Source organism: Xenopus laevis, chromosome 1L (assembly GCF_017654675.1).
Source record: "Xenopus laevis strain J_2021 chromosome 1L, Xenopus_laevis_v10.1, whole genome shotgun sequence".
Taxonomy (NCBI): Eukaryota; Metazoa; Chordata; class Amphibia; order Anura; family Pipidae; genus Xenopus; species Xenopus laevis.
The window spans coordinates 154,702,955-154,726,792 of NC_054371.1; the positions used below are offsets into that span (position 1 = coordinate 154,702,955).

The 23,838-nt window shown below is 36.8% G+C and overlaps 3 protein-coding genes across 3 annotated transcripts; all 3 read left to right on the plus strand.

Moving 5' to 3' along the window:
- Positions 1-3,296: 3,296 nt before the first annotated feature.
- Positions 3,297-4,283, plus strand: LOC108697033 (taste receptor type 2 member 40). The gene has a single exon (XM_018226711.2). The coding sequence runs from the start codon at positions 3,297-3,299 to the stop codon at positions 4,281-4,283; it is 987 nt and encodes a 328-aa protein (XP_018082200.1).
- A 7,621-nt stretch (positions 4,284-11,904) lies between these two features.
- LOC108695637 (taste receptor type 2 member 40) lies at positions 11,905-12,981 on the plus strand. The gene has a single exon (XM_018224350.2). The coding sequence runs from the start codon at positions 11,995-11,997 to the stop codon at positions 12,979-12,981; it is 987 nt and encodes a 328-aa protein (XP_018079839.2). The 5' UTR covers positions 11,905-11,994.
- An 8,471-nt stretch (positions 12,982-21,452) lies between these two features.
- On the plus strand, positions 21,453-22,397 carry LOC121400928 (olfactory receptor 5V1-like). The gene has a single exon (XM_041584910.1). The coding sequence runs from the start codon at positions 21,453-21,455 to the stop codon at positions 22,395-22,397; it is 945 nt and encodes a 314-aa protein (XP_041440844.1).
- Positions 22,398-23,838: the final 1,441 nt, after the last annotated feature.

Sequence of the window (23,838 nt, forward strand, 5' to 3'; positions counted from 1 at the left end):
ACACCCAAGTAAAAAGACCTTTCTTTCTCAAAGATATACAAAATATACAAATATATACAAAACTCTTTTAGAAAATACATGAAATCTGCTTGTTTAACAGATTCAACTGTACAACCCACCAGAAGTGTATGTCTATAAGTGGGTGGGAATCCAGGGGGAGATTACAAACATTTGTAAATTGGTCATTGCTTAAGGGATCAGAAGGCTATGATTTTCAATTGTAAAAAGTCGCTAGGTAAGGTAATCATACATTAAATTGGTCCTCCAGGGGACACTACTGATAATTAAGGGGAAACAGACTGCATATAAAAGGCTATCCCTTTATAACAAAAGGAAATATGACAGGAACATTACTGGGATCCATCCACTTAGCTATCTTTCCTCAAAACACACAATTCTAGTATCTACTGAATTTAAATTATTTTATTTTGTCAGCAGATAGTATAGTAACATTACACCACATCTTCGCAAAGTATTTAAATAACCCTAAAGCCTATCAAGAAACCTGCAAGAAAATAAAAATTTCAGAAAGAGACTTAGAGGGAATGAAGATGACACATTAAAAAAGGTAAGCATTTAAAAAATTTGCATGATCATCAGTATGAAATGAATAGCTCTAGATTAAAACAAAAATAGGTGTTACTTTTTGGCTGGGCAACTTGTTTAACTAAAGGTAGCTACAAGGACCAATAAAATATGTTGAACAAGATGGCAACATATTGGCCCCTGAATGGGTTCCACTGATAGGCCTGTCCTACCAGTTTCTGGATATAAATCGGGCAGATATCAATCAAGCAGGTTTGAAAATCAGACGAGGAGAGCATGTTGATGCAGTCCTCCTCCAGAAGGTCTCTGTAGGCCCCATCAGATAACTGGCCCTAGGGCCAATGATTGGATCAGAACACCCTTTTTGAAACCTTTATTTTAGTTTTAAATTACACAAAAATATCTCTTTTTTGGCCCCAGTCTAAACTAAAACTAAAGATTTTTGCTAGGTGAGCTTCCTGATATTGTTCTTCAAGGACTATTTACATAGGCTCTCTGCATTTTTTGTGGTCATCTATGAAAGTAATTATTACCAGAGTACACTCGCATGTTAATCATAAAGCACCATTAAAACAGCTTATATTTAAACACCTTAGGCTCCAAGCAAAGAAACAAAAAATATTAAATAGTTTATTGCAGTATTACAGTGACAAAAATTTGCATTCATCTAATTTGCTATATGTGGGCTCTTTGTATTGCTAAGGGAAGCACAAAACCAGGCCAGACCAGGTTGCCTGCAAATACATCAATGGGAAACAGCAATGCTTTTGCTTAGCACATTGTTCATCCTAATAAAATAATTTCTCAGATCTCTTTACTAAAATGTGATTGGTAGTACATACAGAATAGTAGTATAATATAGTATAATAAAGAGACGAGTGTTCTTGGTTTCCTGTATGATGGAATATATAACTGGAACTAAATGAAATAGAAGAAACTGATATTATTTTCCAAGGTTTTTAAATGAAAGTGTTATCATATACAGTTGAGGAAGCTTTCTGTTATCTATGAAATGATTTATGTTCGAGTTACTTGTCTCATGTATAGAAAAACGTATTCTCAACACAGAAGGGCATTTACAGGGGGCAAAGGAAAACGTGCTTAAATAGGTTATACTGCTCTGTTTTTTGCCTACAGTTCTCATATACACCCCCTTAGATGTACCTGGAGCATTCAGGTACAACTCTTTGTACTCTTTGAACAAAGAGTTGTACATGCAATGCTGGCAGAATCTAGCTGCTCTGTATACAAGAGGGCGGGATGACACCCAAAACATTTAAGGGATGGAATTTTAGAAAAGAGTCTCAAACGGTGAAATTCAGATAGTATCATGTGCTTGTTAAAATGCAGATAAACTTCCTATCTGCTCTTAAATAGTGGGGTCTGGAGCTCATGGGACACCAATGATACCATTTTCATAATCTCTATGTCAGAGATTGCTGTCATCAGACATTAAACCCTCAATTAACGGGGCTGTTCACTTTTGAGTTAACTTTTACTATCATGTAGAGACTGTTATTCTGAGACAATTTGCAGTTGATTTTCATTTTTTATTATTTAAAGGGATACTGTCATGGAAAAACATGTTTTTTCCAAAACACATCAGTTAATAGTGCGGCTCCAGCAGAATTCTGCACTGAAATCCATTTCTCAAAAGAGCAAACATATTTTGAAATCTGACATGGGGCTAGACATATTGTCAATTTCCCAGCTGCCCCAGTCATGTGACTTGTGCCTGCACTTTAGGATGGAATTACTTTCTGGCAGGCTGTTATTTCTCCTACTTAATGTAACTGAATCAGTCTCAGTGGGACTTGGCTTTTACTATTGAGTGCTGTTCTTAGATCTTCCAGGGAGCTGTTATCTTGTGTTAGGGAGCTGTTACCTTCCAATTGTTCTGTTGTTAGGCTGCTGGGAGGGGGTGATATCACTTCAACTTGCCATACAGCAGTAAAGAGTGATTGAAGTTTATCAGAGCACAAGTCACATGACTGGAGGCAGCTGGGAAATTTACAATATGTCTAGCCCCAAGTCAGATTTCGAAAATTGAATATAACAAAATCTGTTTGCTCTTTTGAAACATGGATTTCAGTGCAGGATTCTGCTGGAGCAGCACTATTAACTGATGCGTTTTGAAAAAAACATGTTTTCCCATTACAGTATCCATTTAAGGTTTTTGAGTTATTTAGCTTTTTATTCAGTAGCTCTTCAATTTGCAATTTAAGCAATCTGGTAGCTAGGGTCCAAATTACCCTAGGAACCATGCATTGATTTGAATAAGGGACTGAAATATGCACAGTAGAGGCCTGAATAGAAAGATAAGTAATACAAATTAGCAATAACAATACATTTGTTGCCTTAAAGAGCATGTATTTTATAGAAGGGTCAGCGTTGCCCATTTGAAAGCTGGAAAGTGTCAGAAGAAAAAGACTGATAATTTTAAAACTATAAAAAATAATAAAAACCAATTAAAAAACTTGCTTAGAATTGACATTCTATAAAATACTAAAAGTTACCTTAAAGGTGAACCACCCTATAAAAACAGCTACAAAAGTCTACATTTTATGGGGTTACACATTAAATACTGGATAGACAGTTGTAAGAAAATTGCAGTTGTCATTTTGATAAATTCTTGTTAATTTGTTTGGGGCAGATATTCTAATATATTTCCCAAAAATCAATATTTTTGTGTTTTAAACATCATCTCTAAAAACTGCTTTTCCTCAGACCCATACATATGCCTTGTGATCATGCTGCCTGTGTTTCTCCTTGCCTCCATGGCCATCTTGGGGGCTACCACCTTGATGGGAATTGTCACAAATTCTATAATAGTAGTTGTGAATGTTGCAGACAAGATTAAAGGCAAAAGCTTTAGCTCTTCGGACCTCATTCTTGTCACACTTGGCATGTCGAACATCACTTTCCAAATCGCCATGACTGCAAATGACTTCTTGACCATTTTATGGAGTGATTTGTATTTCTCAGATACAGTTTATGCTATTTTCAATACATTGCTGCTTTTACCGATTTTCTCCAGCTTTTGGTTTACTGTATGCCTATGTGTCTACTACTGCTTGCAGATTGTCATATTCACCCATCCTTTTCTTGTGCGTCTCAAACTTGGAATCTCTCGACTTGTGCCATTTCTCCTGGGAGCTTCGGTGTTCACATCTGTAGTGATCAGTATTCCAGCATTATGGAGCACCTACAAGGACCCCCAAAATGCCAATTTTTCAAGCAATCAGAGTTTGGAAACTGAGGTACCCAAGCTGAGTGTTGTCTACTTGTTTTCCAGTAACATTATTGGATGTTCAATTCCACTGGTACTTGTTGGGGTTTCCAATTGTCTGATCATTAATTCACTCATAAGAAAGAGCACCATGCTAGAGAAAAACAAGAGTGATGTCAGCAGACCACGAACTGATGCCAGGGAGCGAGCAGCAAGAACCGTTGGTTGCTTATTACTACTATACATGACCTTCTATATCTCTGAGATTTTCATGTTTATTGATTTTTTCCCACCTAGTAGCCCTGGATTTTGTACCTGCTTGATGGTCATTTATGTCTACTCACCTACACAGTCGATCATTCTCATTTTTGGAAGCCCCAAACTGAAGAAAGCATCGCTGACCCTTCTCAAGTTGCCAAGAAAATGTGGCAGAGAGCAGAAAGAGACACCCAAGATTCTTTTTATTAGACTTAGATTTCAAAGAGCATTAAACCACAAGGACAGCTAATAGCAAATGTTTCCTGTTCTATAGTTGCAAGAGGCTGAGGCAAAAGACTTTAATATTGTAGATCTTTAGTGTTCTATGTCCAGGCAGCATTTTCAACTAAATCTGTTATGGGGGACAAAGTGTTTTTAGAAGAGTAGCTACTAATGGATAGTAGCTTGTAAAAACATCTTTACACTAATTAACAACTGAAAGAATAAAGGAATGTGAACCTACATTTGTGGGTATGTTTTGAAAGGATCTATGAGTAGTTTTTGTTATATGGTGTATCAGTCAGGATATGTTTCAGTGAGTTTTAAATGGTCAGTGCCTTTTTCTTTTCAGTTTATAGAAATCCTTACCTGAACAACTCTACCCTAAAAATACATGAGAGGTAGTGATGCATTATTATTTCAAACAATGTCATATTCAGTTACATTTTTAGTGTAGCAATGGTGTTGTCTGTCACAGTTTTTGTATGATCTTTAAAATTGTCTTTCTTAGAATATTAAACACTCAGCAACTTTCCTTGCCTTTCCTTTCTACTGCCCCTCATTTTTTGTCACTTAAGAATGCACCGAACAGCATTTTCATGTCAACTAGGGGTGATGGGAGGCAATTTGAAGGGAACAAAAAAATTGCAGCTGGAAATTGTCCAATATTTCTATGTTTGCCATTAGCTCAGGTGTGCGTATGATAGTGTTCTGATATTAGTGTTATATAGTTACATAGTTAAATCGGGTTGAAAAAAGACATCAAGTACAACTCCTCCAAATAAAAACCCAGCATCCATACACATAACCATTCATATCCTCACATAAATTATATATACCAATATCTAAACTATCTATAGAGTTTAGTATCACAATAGCCTTTGATATTATGTCTGTCCAAGAATTCATCCAAGCCACTCTTAAAGGCATTAACTGCCCAGTTTTCCAACTTAGACAAATCACTCTGCAAAGTGGCAGCATCCTGCATGGAACCTATAGTTCTGCACAATTTAGTATCATCTGCAAAAATAGAAATAGTACTTTTAATGCCCACTTCCAGGTCATTAATAAACAAGCTTCTTTTTTTTGTTTTTCTTCTTTTTTTTCTCTCTCTCTTTCTTCTTCTTTTGTTGTAAATCCAAACGTTGGTTTTTTTAACATTGAATGTTTGTAATTTGAAATACCAATAAAAATTCATGTTAACAAAAAAAAGAAATAAAAAAAAAGAAAATCAAAGGACCTAGTACAAAGCCATGCGGTACTCCACTAACATCACTGGTCAAATTAGAAAATGTTCCATTTGCCACCACTCTTTGTAATCTATCTTTTAGCCAGTTCTCTATCCAGGTAAAAAATACTATGTTCCAGGCCAACATTCCTTAAAGGGATACTGTCATGGAAAAACTTTTTTTTTCCAAAATGCATCAGTAAATAGTGCTGCTCCAGCAGAATTCTGCACTGAAATCAATTTCTCAAAAGAGCAAACAGATTTTTTTTATATTCAATTTTGAAATCTGACATGGGGCTAGACATATTGTCAATTTCCCAGTTGCCCCAAGTCATGTGACTTGTGCTCTGATAAACTTCAATCACTCTTTACTGCTGTACTGCAAGTTGGAGTGATATCACCCCCTCCCATTTCCCACCCAGGAGCCAAACAAAAGAACAATGGGAAGGTAACCAGATAACAGCTCCCTAACACAAGATAACAACTGCCTGGTAGAACTAAGAACAACACTCAATAGTAAAAACCCATGTCTCACTGAGACACATTCAGTTACATTAAGCCTGCCAGAAAGCATTTCTCTCCTAAAGTGCAGGCACAAGTCACATGACCAGAGGCAGCTGGGAAATTGTCAAAATGCCTAGCCCCATGTCAGATTTCAAAATTGAATATAAGAAAATCTGTTTGCTCTTTTGAGAAATGGATTCAGTGCAGAAATCTGCTGGAGTAGCACTATTAACTGATGCGTTTTGAAAAAAATATGTTTTCCAATGACAGTATCCCTTTAATTTAACCAGTAACCTTTTGTGTGGCACTGTGTCAAATGCTTTAGCAAAATCTAAGTAAATCACATTAACTGCCATCCTATAATCGAGGTCCCTGCTCACCTTCTCATAAAAAGCAATTAAGTTAGTCTGGCAAGATCTATTACGCATAAAACCATGATGGCATAAACTCACAGTATTATGATTTGCTATGAAGTCCAGTATCTTATCCTTTATTAACCCTTCAAAAAGCTTTCCTGCCACTGACGCCTATAGTTTTAAGGCTGAGAACTGGATCCCTTTTTGAATAGCGGCACCACATTAGCAATTCGCCAGTCTCTCTGCACCACGCCAGACCTCAATGAATCCTGAAAAATTAAGTAAATAGGTTTGGCAATCACAGAGCTAAGTTTGCTAAGTACCCTGGGATGAATATTATCTGGCCTCCGACCTTTGTTTATCTTAACATGTTCTAGCCTCTTTTGAATTTCCTCATGTGTGAACCATGCATCATTAGTTGTATTACTAGAATTGGGACAATTAAGAAGGAAACCTTCATTAACTAGTTCCTCATTTGTTTAGACAGACAAAAAATATGAGTTTAGAATCTCAGCTTTTTTTTGTTCTCATCAACCAGCTGACCCCCTCTGATATTAAGGGTCCCCTTCCTGCTTCATTTTTTTACTATTAACATATTTAAAATATTTTGGATTATTTTTACTGCTTGCTGCAATATCCTTTTCCATATTGATTTTAGCTTGCCTGATAGCTTTTTTGCATGGTTGATTGGCCTCCATGTACCTTATAAATGATTTGGCTGTCCCAGCTAACTTGAAAGCCTTAAAAGCACTTATTTTCTTACCCACCTCAACACCAACACTTCTATTAAACCAAAAAGGTTTTTCTTTGCAACGACATTCCTTGCTTATAGGGGAAATATATTACAAACCTACTAGCATTTTCTATCTTGGCAACCCCATTACCCCAGTCAATGTCTAAAACTGTTCTATATCAGAACATGTTTTTAATATTACAAGTGATGATTAAATGCATTGCTTTTTTTGCTGGCTTTCTTTTAAATTTGATTTATAAAGGACCCTGGGCACTATTAGGAAGTTTTGGGTCACTTGGGTAGTGGGTTTGCTGCACTTATTGTGGAAGGCTAATCATACTGCAGATCTGTAGTTTAAGCAAACTTATAAAACATAGTGCAGCAGATGGCAGGACTTGGGTGGAGTCAAACTATGGGCACCCTTGTATTGCAGTATGTGCTTCCATTCCCACTGATTTACATATGAATTATAACAAGAAATAATTTCTTCATATTTACTGTTATTACAGAATGCAAAGATAATTTTGGGTGTTTTGTCATCAGCCCAAATAGCAATTTAGTTGAGGTACAAAATGACTGCTGTGCCATTATCTTTAAAGGAGAAGGAAAGGTCTTTTTACTTGGGGGTGCCAAACATTAGGCATGTTCACATGTTCTTACCTGAAACTCCGGGCGGTGCACCTATTAGGAGAAAACTGCACCTGGCCTGGGATTCTACCAGCAAGCACCATGGAGTGATCATCCACTGACTTTTTTTTTCTTGTGGCCAGTGTCGGACCCGCCGGGCCAGAACCATTCTCCCGATATTTCCAATCACTAAATCACTAAATTCGCGCCGAACGGCGTTGTTGCGCATTCGCGCCGAACGGCTGGGCCGACAGGTTTTAGTAGGGGGGCGGTGGGACAGCAGTCCCGGTGGGCCCCGGGCCTCCCAGTCCGACCCTGCTTGTGGCTGCGTATGCACAGTAGCGAGAAAAGCCGAACTTTAACAAAAAAAAGACGGTTATTTTGTTCTACTGTGCATGAGGCTGCCCTGGGAAATTTGAAGAAAGAAGAACCCGGAAAAGATGATCACTCTGTGGTGCTCGCTGGAAGAATCCCAGACCGGTGCAGTTTTCTCCTAATAGGTGCACTGGCCCAGGGTTTCAGGTAAGTATATATGCGATCACTTGGGGGTGCCTAACTTTTGGCACCCCCAATTAAAATGACCTTTTATTCTCCTTTAAAAACTGTGGTGTAACGTTAGGAAGCCAGGCCCCCCCAGCAAAAATATTTTCCCCAAAATATGAGGGGATGGGAGTGGCTTGCATCCAACCCAACATCTAGGCAGACCCCTCCCCTGTGGTTGTGGGGTCTGCTGTATGATAATTACACCACAGCTTAAGTGGAAAGGTATATTGCGGGGATTGCAGATGTCATTTATTCTTCTTTGTCATTTCCCAGGTAAAATCCATAATTCAGTCCAAGACAAAGATATACAAACATTTTTTAGAAAATACATGAAATTTGCTTTTTTTTTAACAGATTCAACAGTACAACCCACCAGAAGTTTATGTCTATAAGCGGGTGGGAATCCATGGGGAGATTACAAACATTTTCATAAGTAAATTGGTCATTGCTTAAGGGATCAGAAGGCTATGATTTTCAATTGTAAAAAGTTGCTAGGTAAGGTAATCATACATAAAATTGATCCTCCAGGGGACACTACTGACAATTAAGCGGAAACAGACTGCATATAAAAGGCTATCCCTTTATAATAAAGGAAATATGACCAGAACATCACTGGAATCCATCCACTTAGCTATCTTTCCTCAGAACAGCAGTTGGAAGGTGCCATTTTAATACACAATTCTAGTATCTACTAAATTGTTTGTTCTTTCTAATGAAGTCTGCAGATATTATGGTAACATTTCACCACACCTTCATACTGCAAAGTATTTAAATAGTCCTAAAGCCTATCAAGAAACCTGCAAGAAAATAAAGAGAATTAGAGGGAACGAAGATGACACATTAAAAAAGGTAAGCACTTAAATAATTTGCATGATCATCAATATGAAATGAATAGCTCTAAATTAAAACAAAAAGCAATGTTACTTTTTGGCTGGCCAATTTGGTTAACTAATGGTGGCGAAACATGGTCCAATAAAAGATGTTGAACAAGGTGGCAACTTATTGGCCCCTGAAAGGGTTCCAATGATAGGCTTGTCCTACCGGTTTCTGGCTATAAATCAGGCAGATATCAATCAAGCAGGTTCAGAAATCCCATCAATTGAGGAGTGCATTGGCATGTTAATGCAGTCCTGGTCCAGAAGGTCTCGGTAGGCCCCATCAGATAACTGGCCCTAGAGCCAATCATTGGATCAGAACATCCTACAAGACTTTTTGGAACCTTTATTTTAGCTTTGTGAACCTTTATTTTATCTCTCTTATGGCCCCAGTCTAAAGTAAAACTAAATATTTTTGTTAGGTGAACTTCCTGATATTGTCCTTCAAGGACTATTTACATAGGCCCTCTGCATATTTTTGTGGTCATCTATGAAAATAATTATTATTAGTATAAAAGAGCACACTCACATGTTAATCTTAAAGCACCATTAAAACAGTTTATATTTACACAACTTAGATACAAAGCACAGAAACAAAAATATTAAATCGTTCATTGCAGTATAACAGTGACAACAGTTTACATTGATTTGATTTGCTATATCTGGGCTCCTTTTAGTGCTAAGGGAAGCACAAAACCAGGCCTGACCAGGTTGCCTGCATATACATCCATGGAAACAGCAATGCTTTTGCTTTGCACTTTGTACATCCTTATAAAACAATTTCTCAGATTGCTTTAATAAAATGTGATTGATAGTATGTATAATACTATAGAAGTATAATATATTATAATGATGAAGTGAATGTTCTTGGTTTCCTGTTTGATGCAATATATGAGTAGAACTAGCCAACAGAATATAAAGACAATAAAGTAAATCAATGATATACAAGAAATGTTTGTATAAATAGAAGAAACTGATATTATTTTCCAAGGTTATTAAATGAAAGCATTATCATATACAGTTGAAAAAGCTTTCTGTAATCTATTAAACGAATTATCTTTGAGTAACTTGTCTCATGTATAGAAAAACATATTCTAAACACACAAGGGCATTTACAGGGGGTAATGGAAAAAGTGCTTAAATAGGTGCTAATGCTCTGTTTTTTGCCTACAGTTCTCCTTCACACCCCCTTAGCTGTACCTGTAGCATTCAGGTACAACTCTTTGCACTCTCTGAATGGAGTTCAAAGAGTTGTACATGCACTTGTGGAAGAATATAAGTGCTCTGTATACAAGAGGGGTGGCATATGGGCTGAAATCAGTCATCCAAAACATGTGGGATGGGAATTTAGAAAAGAGTCTCGAACTGCTTATTAACGTGTGAAATTCAGATAATATGATGTGCTTCCTATGTGCTTTTACAGTAGTGGCTCTTAAATAGTAGGGTCTGGAGCTCATGGTTTGTATGCTTGAGTCAGCTGGATTCCTTAATATAAAAGCGATATAAGGTGCACGTATCATCATTGGTCCATCCTCCACCATTGATCCAAAGAAGAAGTTTTCGTACAGCACCAATCAATTTAAAATGCCTTTATTGGTACATTTTATGGCAAACAGCCAATTTAAAATGCCTTTATTGGTACATTTTATGGCAAACAGCCTGGTCTGCAGACCAGGCTGTTTGCCATAAAATGTACCAATAAAGGCATTTTAAATTGATTGGTGCTGTACGAAAACTTCTTCTCTGGAGCTCATGGGACACCAATGATACCCAGGCCCGGATTTGTGGCGAGGCCACAAAGGCCTGTGCCTAGGGTGGCAATTTTTCAGGGACGGCATGCTGCCCAGCACCATTTTTGTTAGCACTGGGGAGCCGCAGCTGCCCAGCTATGAGCCGCATGCGCACATGCACGATAACGCTGGGAGCGTGCGGGAACATAGCAGGCGATAGGACCTGGCGGCCTAGGGGCGCCAAGCATGGAAATCCGGCATTGATGATACCATTTTCAGAATCTCTATGTCAGGGATTGCTGTCATCATACCTTTTGAACATTAAACCCTCAATTAAAGGGGCTGTTCACCTTTGAGTTAACTTTTAGTATGATGTAGAGACTGTTATTCTAAGACAAATTGCAATTTGGTTTTCATTTTTTATTATTTAAATGTTTTTGAGTTATTTCTCTTTTTATTAAACAGCTCTTCAATTTGCATTCTAAGCATTCTGGTAGCTAGGCTCCAACTTACCGTAGCAACCATGCATTGATTTGAATAAGAGATTGGAATATGAAAAGTAGAGGCCTGAATAGAATGTTGAGTAATACAAATGAGCAAAAACAATACATTTGTAGCATTACAGAGCATTTGCTTTTTAGAAGGGGTCAGCGATGCCCATTTGAAAGCTGCAGAGTCAGAAGAAAAAGGCAAATAATTATTAAACTATAAAAAATAAATAATGAAAACCACTTGAAAAGCTGTTAGAATTGGCCATTCCATTACATACCAAAAGTTACCTAAAATGTGAATCACCCCTTTAAATAAAATACAGCTACAAACTGTGCATCAGGATACACCTGTCCCATAATTATATAATCTGATCCCATAGTTGCCACTCTGATGAGAGTGTGATGTTTGTAGAACAATTCTTTGTGCTTTCAGTGGCATAAAGTATATCATTTTCTAAATTTCTCAATTTTATGGGGTTACACATTAAAGACTAGACAGCCAGTTGTAAGAAAAGTGCAATTGTCATTTGGATAAGTTATTATTAATTTATTTGGGGCAGTTATATCCAATATATTTTCCAAAAATCAATATTTTTTTAAACATCTTAGTCTCTACAGCTGCTCTTCCTCAGACCCATACATACATCTTGTGATCATGCTGCCTGTGTTTCTCCTTGCCTCCATGACCGTCTTGGGGGCTACCACCTTGATGGGAATTGTCACAAATTCTATAATCATAGTCGTGAATGTTGTAGACAAGATAAAGGGCAAAAGCTTTAGCTCTTCGGACCTCATTCTTGTCACACTTGGTATGTCGAACATCACTTTCCAAATCGCCATGACTGCAAATGACTTCTTGACCATTTTATGGAGTGATTTGTATTTCTCAGATGCAGTTTATGTTACTTTCAATACTTTGCTGTTTTTACCCATTTTCTCCAGCTTTTGGTTTACTGTATGCCTATGTGTCTACTACTGCTTGCAGATTGTCATATTCACCCATCCTTTTCTTGTGCGTCTCAAACTTGGAATCTCTCGACTTGTGCCATTTCTCCTGGGAGCTTCGGTGTTCACATCTGTAGTGATCAGTATTCCAGCATTATGGAGCACCTACAAGGACCCCCAAAATGCCAATTTTTCAAGCAATCAGAGTTTTGAAATTGAAGTACCCAAGCTGAGTGTTGTCTACTTATTTTCCAGTAACATTATTGGATGTTCACTTCCACTGGTACTTGTTGGGGTTTCCAATTGTCTGATCATTAAGTCACTCATAAGAAAGAGCACCATGCTAGAGAAAAACAAGAGTGATGTCAGCAGCCCACGAACTGATGCCAGAGAGCGAGCAGCAAGAACCGTTGGTTGCTTATTACTACTATACATGACCTTCTATATCTCTGAGATCTTGATGTTTATTGATTTTTTCCCACCTAGTAGCCCTGGATTTTGTACCTGCTTAATGGTCATTTATGTCTACTCACCTACGCAGTCAATCATTCTCATTTTTGGAAGCCCCAAACTGAAGAAAGCATCGCTGACCCTTCTCAAGTTGCCAATGAAATGTGGCAGGGAGCAGAAAGAGACACCCAAGATTCTTTTTATTAGACTTAGATTGCAAAGAGCATTAAACCACAAGGACAGCTAATAGCAAATATTTCCTGTTCTATAGTTGCAAGAGGCTGATAAATACACTGTAATACTGTAACGCTTTAGTGTGCTATGTCCAGGCAGCATTTTGTATTATGTTTTTTCAATAAAATCTGTTATGAGGGACAAAGTGGTTTTAGAAGAGTAGCTACATTTATATTTAATTAATATTAAATTGTTAAAAAACCTTAATTAATAACTGAAAGAATAAAGGAATGTGACCCTACATTTCTGGGTATGTTTTGATAAGATCTTTAAGTAGTTTTTGTTATATGGTGTATCAGTCAGTATATGTTTTAGTGAGTTTTAAATGTTCAGTGCCTTTTTTCTTTTCAGTCAATAAACAGCCTTACCCTTAGCAACTCTACCCTAAAAATACATGAGAGGTATTGATTCATTACTATTTCTATCAATTTCATATTCAGTTACATTTTCAGTGTAGTAGTGGTGCAGTCCACTGCTACTGTACTGATCTGTAAAATTGTCTTGCGATTTTTTTTGTCTTTCCTTTCCACTGCCCTCATTTTTGTTGCTTAAGAATTCACCAAACGGTGGCATTTTCATGTGCAACTAGAGGTGATGGGAGGCAATTTCAGGAGCACAAAAAAATAAAGCTGGCAAATTGTCCAATCACTGCTATGTTTGCCATTAGCTCAGGTGTGTGTGTGTATGATATTAGTGTTCTGATGTGAGTGTCAAAAAGTTCTATATTAGTACATGTTCTTAATATTATAAGTGCTAAATAAATGCATTGCTTTATTTTGCTGGCTTTATTTTAAATATGATTTATAAAGGACCCTGGGCACAATTAGGAAGTTTTGGGTCTGCAGATCTGTAGTTTAGCCAAACAGGCAAAACATAGTGTAGCAGATGCCAGGACTTGGGTGGAGTCAAACTATGAGCTTTCAGTCCCACTGATTTACATATGAATTATAATCATTTCTGCTTATTTACTGTAATTACAGAATGTCCCTATTAACATGCAATGAAATTTGGTTTTTTCTCCACAATATCATTGGAAAATTCTGCCGTAACATAAAGGGCAAAAATCTGCTGGGGGAGAGACCTCATCTCTGAATATTTGTATAATTATTGGTATTATTTTGCTTTGTTTTGTTGTGTTTCATGCCTTTGTTGGTGCCTTGTAAATAAAAACAAAAATATCTGAACACAACATGAGCACTTTAGTAAAATAGAAGTGAAACCATTTTCTCTTGAGAAGGAGAAGTTCCCATAAACTGTGACATAAAACAGATAGTTGGGGCAATGGAGTAACATGAATCCCACAGACCCACCTGCAAAATTTCTAAATAAACGTCACCTGAATACAGCATAAACTTTGTGCATTGTGCACATTAGGAAGAAACTGCAACAATCTTAGCAGTAACAATACAACCGATCAACAGCCTTGACCAATATATTGAATATATGGTTGTACCAATTAGCAATGTACTGAGTAAACAGATACTCTTTACATATCAAAACCTATAAGTCAAACATTCTAAAATCACAACAACAATGCTACTACTACTACTAATAATAATAATAATGATAAATCAGGCCACTATGGCAATTGTCCAACACTTTAGTAAATGTTAAGAAAAATAAAAAACAATGCTCAATTCATCTTAATCTTAAAAACTGTTAAAGGTCATATCTTCTTCTTAGCATTTTCTAAAGCAGTTTCCAAGTACATATTCATTTTGTATTTCCTATAACAAATTGATATTGCTGTTCAAGCACACCCACAAACTACAGTTTATAGTGGGAGTCAATAATCTGAGACTGTAGCTGACTGTGTATTCATATATGTTAAAATGTTGTGCAACAAGCTAATCTGGTTGATTACTTATATCTGATTATCACTCTGAGATTATCTAACTGACACTCCCTATGCTTTTTAATCAATATACAGTTTTTTCTACACTGTCAATGAATTGTGCACTACATAGAGGGAAAGCCTTTTTTTAAGGAAACCACTTGACAAAAGCCCCAACATCATTGCAATTTTCTCACTTAATATCTATGATCTAGCTAAGAAAATCCTGTGCCTTTTATTTTAACACATTTTTGCACTTTATTTTGTTACTTAATTGAGATTTAGGGACCTTCTTGATACCTCATCAATGTTGATGGCATATTTAAGTCAATTTGGGGGTGCCTGTTTTAATTACTTTGCACCTCTTTATTTTCATTTGTATTTTGCAGCTGCCTGTGCTAAACCATCAGGACAGAATGATGATAGTTTATGTACTGCATCCATAGCATACAGTCTGTCATCATGTTGATTATTCAAATGTTTGTAGTGTACCTGACAAAGGAACAATTGGGACTCACCCTAGATAACAGAAACACATACACAGGTCTCCTGCTGTTTGATGGGTTAATACCTGTATGCTATTGCCAACATCAATGCAGTTATTTTCCTTTATCACATATTCTCTGCCAAAGGTGAGTCTTCCCATATAAAAAGAATTATTGGATGAATGCTAAAATAATCTGTTTTTCATAAAAATTTTGTAGCCAAGAAATCTCTGTTAAGTGGATAATGTGCAAACACAAATATTTGTTTATAAGGTCTGCTTTAATAAGAGAACCCTGCTCTTCTGAACTCTGCCAAATCCTCCTCAACGGATCCAGCCGATACCAAACCAAATACAAACCATTATGCAGAAAGAAATTGCCAGCACTTAGGTAGTGATGCATGCACAAACCAGTGCGCGCATTTTTTGTATTTTGTGGGGTTCTGACAAGTTCAACCACGCTCTTGGATTCAGCTGAATCCTGCTCAAAAAGGCTTGGATTTGGCTGAATCCCAAATAGAATCCTGGATGCAGGGCATCCCCAGCTTTAGTATGTTGTTAAATACTTTAATGACTAGAATTTAAATAAGTGTACTTAAAAATTAACTTAGTTGGAATTGTGTGTTTTTTTCTTAATATGACAGAAATTGCTATGAAAAGATACTTTGTACCTGTGTACATGAATAAATGCATAAAAAGGACTAGATAGTAATATGTATTAATTTTAGCATTTAGCTGCTAGATATAGTGACATTATACTAACTATGTGTAAATGCCAAAATAAAATAAAAAAACTAGTTAATGTTTATGCCATTCTCATCTAATTCGTGTATATATAGATTAAAAGAAACCTGCATAGTGCTTGCTTCCTAGTTAGAAAGTATTGTCTGGCGTATTTACTCAGCAGGAAACATACAATAACAGAGAAAGAAATGCCTGCATTTATAACCAGGGTAGTGAATAAATAAAAGATCCCAATACTCTGCCCTACTATAATACTGTAATCAAGTTGAAGTTATATGTTGCCCTACTGCCTATTTAATTTTTAAAGGGAATTCTGTAAAACTGTTAGGGGCACATTTACCTAGGGTCGAATATCGAGGGTTAATTCCTACGATCGAAGGATTTTCGTACGATTAAATCCTTCGAATCGAACGATTTGAAGGATTTTAATCCATCGATCGAAGGATATTCCTTCGATCAGGAAATTGTTAGGAAGCCTATGGGGACCTTCCCCATAGGCTAACATTGGCCTCGGTAAGTTTTAGGTGGGGAACTAGGGTGTTGAAGAATTTTTTAAAGAGACAGTACTTCGACTATTGGCCATTCGAAATTTGAACTTTTTTTCCTCTATTCCTTCACTCGAACTAAGTAAATGGGCCCCTTAGTGTGAGGGCTGTACCAGCTCAATGTCTTATCCGATCAGTACTCTCACATTGTAGTCAATGTAAGGATTCACTACTCACATGTGCATAACATATAAACAAATAATTTTCACAGCATCCAGTAATAAATTATGGGTTACAGACACTTGCTGAATTGGTGTTAAAGTGCATTCACTGTTTGGGTGACCTATTGTGATCATAGATTTTTTAATAAAGAGACATTTGTGCTTTTTATAAATGTGAGCATAGTTGAGATTGAAAGAAACCCTCTAAAGCTACACACATTTTGATAAATAACACCCTAAGTTTACTTTTTGGTTTTTATCTGTATGATCACAATTTCTCAAGCATATATATTACATTGAAACCGAATAAGGCAGCAATTACCTCTGACTCACAATGTTCTCATCCCTCTTTCAGGCAGGAGAATGTACAATGTCCTGATTTGAAAACTGGATTTTTAGCTCTGCATAATGTATTCATCTTCGGCGTCCCATACTGCAAAATTGCCCAGATTATATATGTTGGGGATTTTCCAGTATCTTCATCCTTCATAATTGGAATTGGAATTTTAATTTACAGATACTACCAGGTATAAGAAAAAGGCACATCTACAAATGTAATGCATCTATAAATATATATAAATATAAGAATTAAAGGAATAGTTCACCTTTAAGTTAACTTTACTATGTTATAGAATCACTGACCCCAGTAGCCATAAATATATTGCTCTGTGACACAACCGTTTTATTACTTTCTATTTAGGTACTCTCCTGTTAGTTTTCAGTTTCTCATTAAATCCAGTGCCTGGACCCAAGCAACTAGATGAAATCCAAGAGCCACAAAAAAATGAATAATAAAAAATGTTAATTGTCTCAGAATAACACTCCCTACATTATACCAGTAGTAAATGAAAAGGTAAACAACCCCTTTAAAGTGGACCTGTCACCCAGACACAAAAACCTGTATAATAAAAGTCCTTTTCAAATTAAATATGAAATCCAATTTTTATTTTTTATTAAAGCATTTATAGCTGTTGTAAGCTCAGTGAAACATCTCAGCTGTCAATCAAATATTGTCTGCCCCGCCTCTATGCCTTAGGCATAGAGGCGGGCAGACAATTACTTTCACTTTCCATTCAGCACTTCCTAGATGTCACTGCACTCCCCACATTCTCCCGTTCTCTTCTCCATTTAATTGTGTAGCCAGTGCATGGGGATGGACATCAGGTCCCCCATTCTGGTGCACAAACAATATTCTGAGCTGATGCAAGGCTTGCTTTACAAACAGTGTCCACAAAATGGCTCCTGCCTGCTTGCTATAATTATGAATTCCCAGACTGAAGGAAGCAAGATTCAAATAATTTATACAGTGTAAGTAAAGTTCATTTTGCTTGACTAGTGTGATATAATAGGATTTTGAATAATTTTTGTGGGTGACGGATCCCCTTTAATGAGTTAAAAACATAATGCCTTGCATAAACAAGCAAGAAATGTATGCAATATATAAATGCTAAAATGAATATTCTTAATCCTACTCCCACAATCCTACTTAATCATGGGTCCCACAGCTAATTTAATTGAGCGCCCCTAAAACATTGGTAAATTGACCCGTTCTACCAAGATATATTGAAATTGCTCATTATTAAGGGCCTTACTGAGCCCTCTACACTACTAGTTGTGCCCCTGCCTACACTTTTCTTATATATCTTATACTTAGCAATATTTCCTTTTTCAAAACCTATTTTTTTTGGGGTGCTACATAATAATGTAATACACTGTTGGTAACCTACATGCTAGAACCTCATAAAGCATCACAGCCAGGACTGCCATTAGAAATCGCAGGGCCCCATACGACAAAATTTCCTGGGCCCCCTGGGCTGCACCCACCGCAAGCCCCACCTACAGGTCCGCCCCCCACCACGCAGTAAAAAAACAAAAAAATATTGGTGGCTAGGGTTCCCACACGTTAATAAAAAATAAAAAGATATTGGTGGTCAGGGCCCCCCATAGAAAAACATTTGTGGCCAGGGTCCCCCCATTAAAAAATATTGGTGGCTAGGACCCCACATGAGAAAAAAAAATTGGTGGCCAAAGTTAGTGGCCAGGCCCCCCCCCCACATTATGAGAAAATTGGTGGCCAGGGCCCCTTAAATGTCCATGAATTCCTGAAGTCAGTCAGAAGTGTGGCGTGGCCGGGCCCCCCTTACCCTCGGGGCCCCCTACAACTCTCCCCCCTGTCCCCCCCTGATGGCTGCCCTGATCACAGCTAATTATAATAGTACAATAACAGAGTATTCACCACAACCATAACCAGGACAGTACCAGTGTCGAACTGGTGTGTCCGAGGCCCACCGTGGCTGCTACCTCAGGGCCACAACCCCATTCCCGAACTCTTCCAGTGGCCGTCAGACTCCATTAAATGCACTACAACCCCCACATTGTGTCCATTGCTTGCAAATGCTTGCAGGCCCAGTACAGTACTGACAATGACAGGAGATGCCATAGGCAGGGACAGATTCAATTTGATGAGAGCACTTATTCCACCAGATTTTCCCTAAACTTCAATGGAGTTTTTATGTTAAGAAAAAAAATATATGTAAATACTGTATGTATATATTTAAAAAAATATAGAATATATATATATATATGTGATTTTGTTCACCTTAAAGAAGATCGTGAATAATACCTGTCTATATACAGATCGCAATTAAAAGGATTGTTATTATAATTCAAGTGTCACTCCATCTTTTTTTTTTATATTTGACAAATCCAATGTTTGTCTTTTTTGCCCAAGGTCTTTGGGGGAGGCTATGAATATACGTGGTCTCTGCCTCCACATCAGTGGAGCTTTAATTAGACCTGATACAAAATGGCTGAATGCAGAAAACACTCTGCAACAGAAACGTACTGTGTACATCAAAGCAAAAAATTGTACAAGTACATGTCCAGGATAGAAATGAATGTAACTCAACTCAGCTCAAAGAAACATATTTTTTTTTATTATTATTAGTCCTTTGACTGAGTGACTAAAACACCTGTTTATGGTTAATCCACCCAGTATCCACATGATATTATGTTTTCAATTAGAGCAAACCCAAACAGGTTAATTAATCCCAATTGAATATCTCAAATTCTCACACCTAAATAGTACCTTTGACAATTATCTATTTACATATTTCCCAATTATATATATATATATATATGTAACTATGATTATTATAACTACTACTTGTACTGAAGAAGCAAAATGTGTTGCTCTAGTGAGACAAATCCATGTAATATAAAAGCAGAAATATGGACTGTATAGCACTTATAAATATAAGGTAAGAGATACACCAGTGCTGTGTAATGGTTACAGGACCTTGTTCTTGAACATTATAATGATTGAAAGTATGCAGTCCCTGATAACACTGCTGTATGTGCCTGCTGACTATAACAAAATATACCTTGTACATAAATTATAGAAGTTAACAAAATATATTAATTTCCTCAAAGCTATTGTTTATCTTTACAAACTTGACATCAGACCAAGTATGAGTAACAAGGAAAAACAATTGAGCTATGGACATTCCTAGTTGTACTGGAACTGAAAATTGAAGAGAAATATTTATATGGGGGCAATATAACATTTCCAGATAGCTTAGACTTCTGCATTTACTTATAACCCAGAATGGCTGCTGAAACATTTTATAATGCAAATATTTTAGTATTAAAATAGAAAATTATTGTAATTCTCTTTAAACATGTGGCAAATATATGTTATATAGTAGTATATAGAGTAGCTATGATAACGTTGTGTGTTCATATTTATTGGCCCTAACTTATTAATGAATTTGAAACTGGGAATGAGTTCAGGTATTTTGTGACCAGCTGCTAGTATTTAATACTTCATATTGTATCACAAAACGTTAATGGTTAGTAATGGGTAATGTGGAGAAATGCCTGTTTTTACAAGTTATAAATCCACATGCTATGGTTGACAGCAGTTAATAGTTGCAGAGTTGGGTTTGGACAAAGTAATTTAATATCAGATCTAGTATTACCTGGTTGCACAGACACACAACTTGTCCTTCAGTGTGTTGGGTACTTTGTGAACATTTTGACGATCAACATCATTTATTGGCCAAAAACAGCAAATTTGGTGGACCAAAGAGTCCCTTCTTAGGGTGCATGGCTAACCTTCAACAGGATTCAACAGCACTTCAGAGTACAACAGTTATCTGATCATTAAACCCAGAGGTTATCCATAACTGAAACCTGGCTATACACATATCTGGAACATATGCACAATATCAAAATGGCATGAATGAAAAACAGCTTCAGCCCACATTCCTATATAATTGTCTCTTATTTTTTTGGAAAAAGCTGCTTTTGCTGATAACAACGTCTGTCCCAGATTTGTCTCAGAGAAATATGGTGTACTTTTCAGCTTTCAAAAAGCTTTTCCAGGTGCAAAAGTGCTCATGGGCCTTAGTCTAAAATAATTATTCTTAGCCTGTTCTTATTTTTCCCTTAGATCTATACAGCACCTTATCATTAAGCATTGTCAGCATCTTTTTTTCTGAGTTTTGTTCTTGATGCCAGTTTCTGAAAGCATACATCCAGGGGTCATTTTGGTTCCCACGCTGCCCTGAGGCGTCCATTCTGATGACAACCCTCTTTTAATTAGTACTGGTATAACAAAAAAAACGTGCCATAAAGCATTGACTGCTCAGTAGTAACCAATCTAAATCAAACTGTTTAACAACTATTTTGCTTTGCAGACAAACACTGGACAAAATGCCATTTCCGAATGAAAACCAGACTGTGTTGAGGAGTTTCTACATTTTGGGATTTAAAAACATGGAAGAAAAGAGAATTTTATTGTTTATGCTACTACTGAGTATTTATTTGCTGACGTTATCTGGCAATATGCTCATAATTATTATAACCAAGTCCGACACCATCCTAGAAAACCCAATGTTCTGTCTTCTGGGAAACTTATCAATGCTGGACATTTGTTATATTTCAGCCACTGTACCACATATGTTGGTTATTTTGGCGTCACGGCAAAACAGAATTTCATTTGATGGCTGTTTAGCACAACTTTTTTCTGTCATTTTCCTGGAGAGTGTTGAATGTTTTTTACTGGCCATCATGGCATATGACCGCTATGCAGCTATTTGCAAACCCTTGCACTACATTCTCATCATGAGCAGAGAATTCTGCTACAGTTTACTTTCCTGGGCAATAATTGCGAGTATTCTGCACTCACTACTTCATACATTACTCATTGTGCGTTTACCATTCTGTGATGATGAAATTAACCATTTGTTTTGTGATATCCCACCTCTTCTGAAACTCTCATGTACTGATACCTCTCTAAATGAGATGGTATTGTTTGCAGTCAGTGGGGTATTTGTGGGACTTGGTCCACTTCTCTTTATTTTTCTCTCATATATCTATATTGTTTGTACAGTTTGTAAAATGGCATCTGAATCAGGAAGAAAGAAGACGTTCTCCACCTGTGCGTCTCATCTTATCATAGTGTCTGTATTCTATGGAACTGGAAGTTTTACCTACATTAGACCAAAGACCAGCTACTCCCTGGAAAGGGACAAATTGCTCTCATTATTCTATAATATAGTCACGCCTCTGGCAAATCCCATAGTGTATAGCCTACGGAATACTGAATTACGGACAGCTCTCAGAAAGTTATTTAGAAGACGGATATGCCAGAGTTAGCCCTAGGTTATACAAAATATTCCCTGCAGAACATGGAATGCCTGTTTTTTCTAGCAGCATTCTTTCAGTACTTCAAAAAGTAAATACATGTTGCAAGCTATCTGAGGCAGGAGTGTATATAACAAGGTATTTTTATCATTATTATAGTATCTTTAGTTTTTATATAGTTATAGTTATTATATTTCATACAGTGCTATACAGATCATTCACATCTTTTCCTTTCCCAATGCAGCTTACAATCTAAGGCCACCCATACTGTGTCAGCCAAAAACTATTGCTCTGTGAGGCAACAATCACTATTGTTACTTTTATTTACTTATCATTCTATCAAACCATCTCGTATTCATACTTTAGTTTCACATTCAACCCCCTGCCTGGTTGCTAGGGCAATTTGGACCCTAGCAACCAGATATCTGCTCAAATTCCAAACTGGAGAGCTACTGAACAAAAGTCTAAATAATCCAAGTGAACACCAATTGCAAACTGTCTAAGAATATCAATCTCTATATCATACTAAATGTTAATTGTACAACAAACAACCCTTTAACCCATACCATTAATCCTAATCATTCTTTAACGGTTGTCTTTTTTAAAAACCCTCTGAATTGTTATATGACTTGTTATTTTTAGCTATGTATACAAACAGTATGGGGCCGATTCACTAAGGGTCGAATTTCGAAGTTAAAAATACTTCGAAATTCGACCCTCGAATTGAAATCCTTCGACTTCGAATATCGAAGTCGAAGGATTTAGAGCTAATCCTGCGATCGATCGATCGAAGGATTTTTCGTTCGATCGAACGATTAAATCCTTCGAATCGAACGATTCGAAGGATTTTAATCCAACGATCGAAGGAAAATCCTTCGATCAAAAAAAGGTTAGCAAGCCTATGGGGACCTTCCCCATAGGCTAACATTGACTTCGGTAGGTTTTATCTGCCGAAGTAGGGGGTCGAAGTTTTTTTTAAAGGGAAAGTACTTCGACTATCGAATGATCGAATAGTCGAACGATTTTTCGTTCGAATCGTTCGAATCGAAGTCGAAGGTCGTAGTCGAAGGTCGAAGTAGCCCATTCGATGGTCGAAGTACCCAAAAAATACTTCGAAATTCGAAGTATTTTTCATTCGAATCCTTCACTCGAGCTGAGTGAATCGGCCCCTATATGTCTGAAGTAATAATCTATTAAGAAGTATAATTGTTAGTAGGCTGGTGAACCTCATTTTTAACATGTGTAAATAAATGTGTATGTATTTAGTTGTGGTATTGTTTTATTATCTATTATTTTCATTGATATAATTGTCCTGACAGTGTAGGATAATTATCCTACAATGATTATCTAGTGTAGGTTGATTCCTCAGCACTTACTTCCTATGAAAACTATTTCTAACATACGTAACTATGAACCATGGACATGCAAACACATACAGGTTGGTATGATCATA

Coding starts and splice junctions, on each gene's coding strand:
- LOC108695637 (XM_018224350.2), top strand. CDS start 11,995: ATGCTGCCTGTGTTTCTCCTTGCCTCCATGACCGTCTTGGGGGCTACC.
- LOC121400928 (XM_041584910.1), top strand. CDS start 21,453: ATGCCATTTCCGAATGAAAACCAGACTGTGTTGAGGAGTTTCTACATT.
- LOC108697033 (XM_018226711.2), top strand. CDS start 3,297: ATGCTGCCTGTGTTTCTCCTTGCCTCCATGGCCATCTTGGGGGCTACC.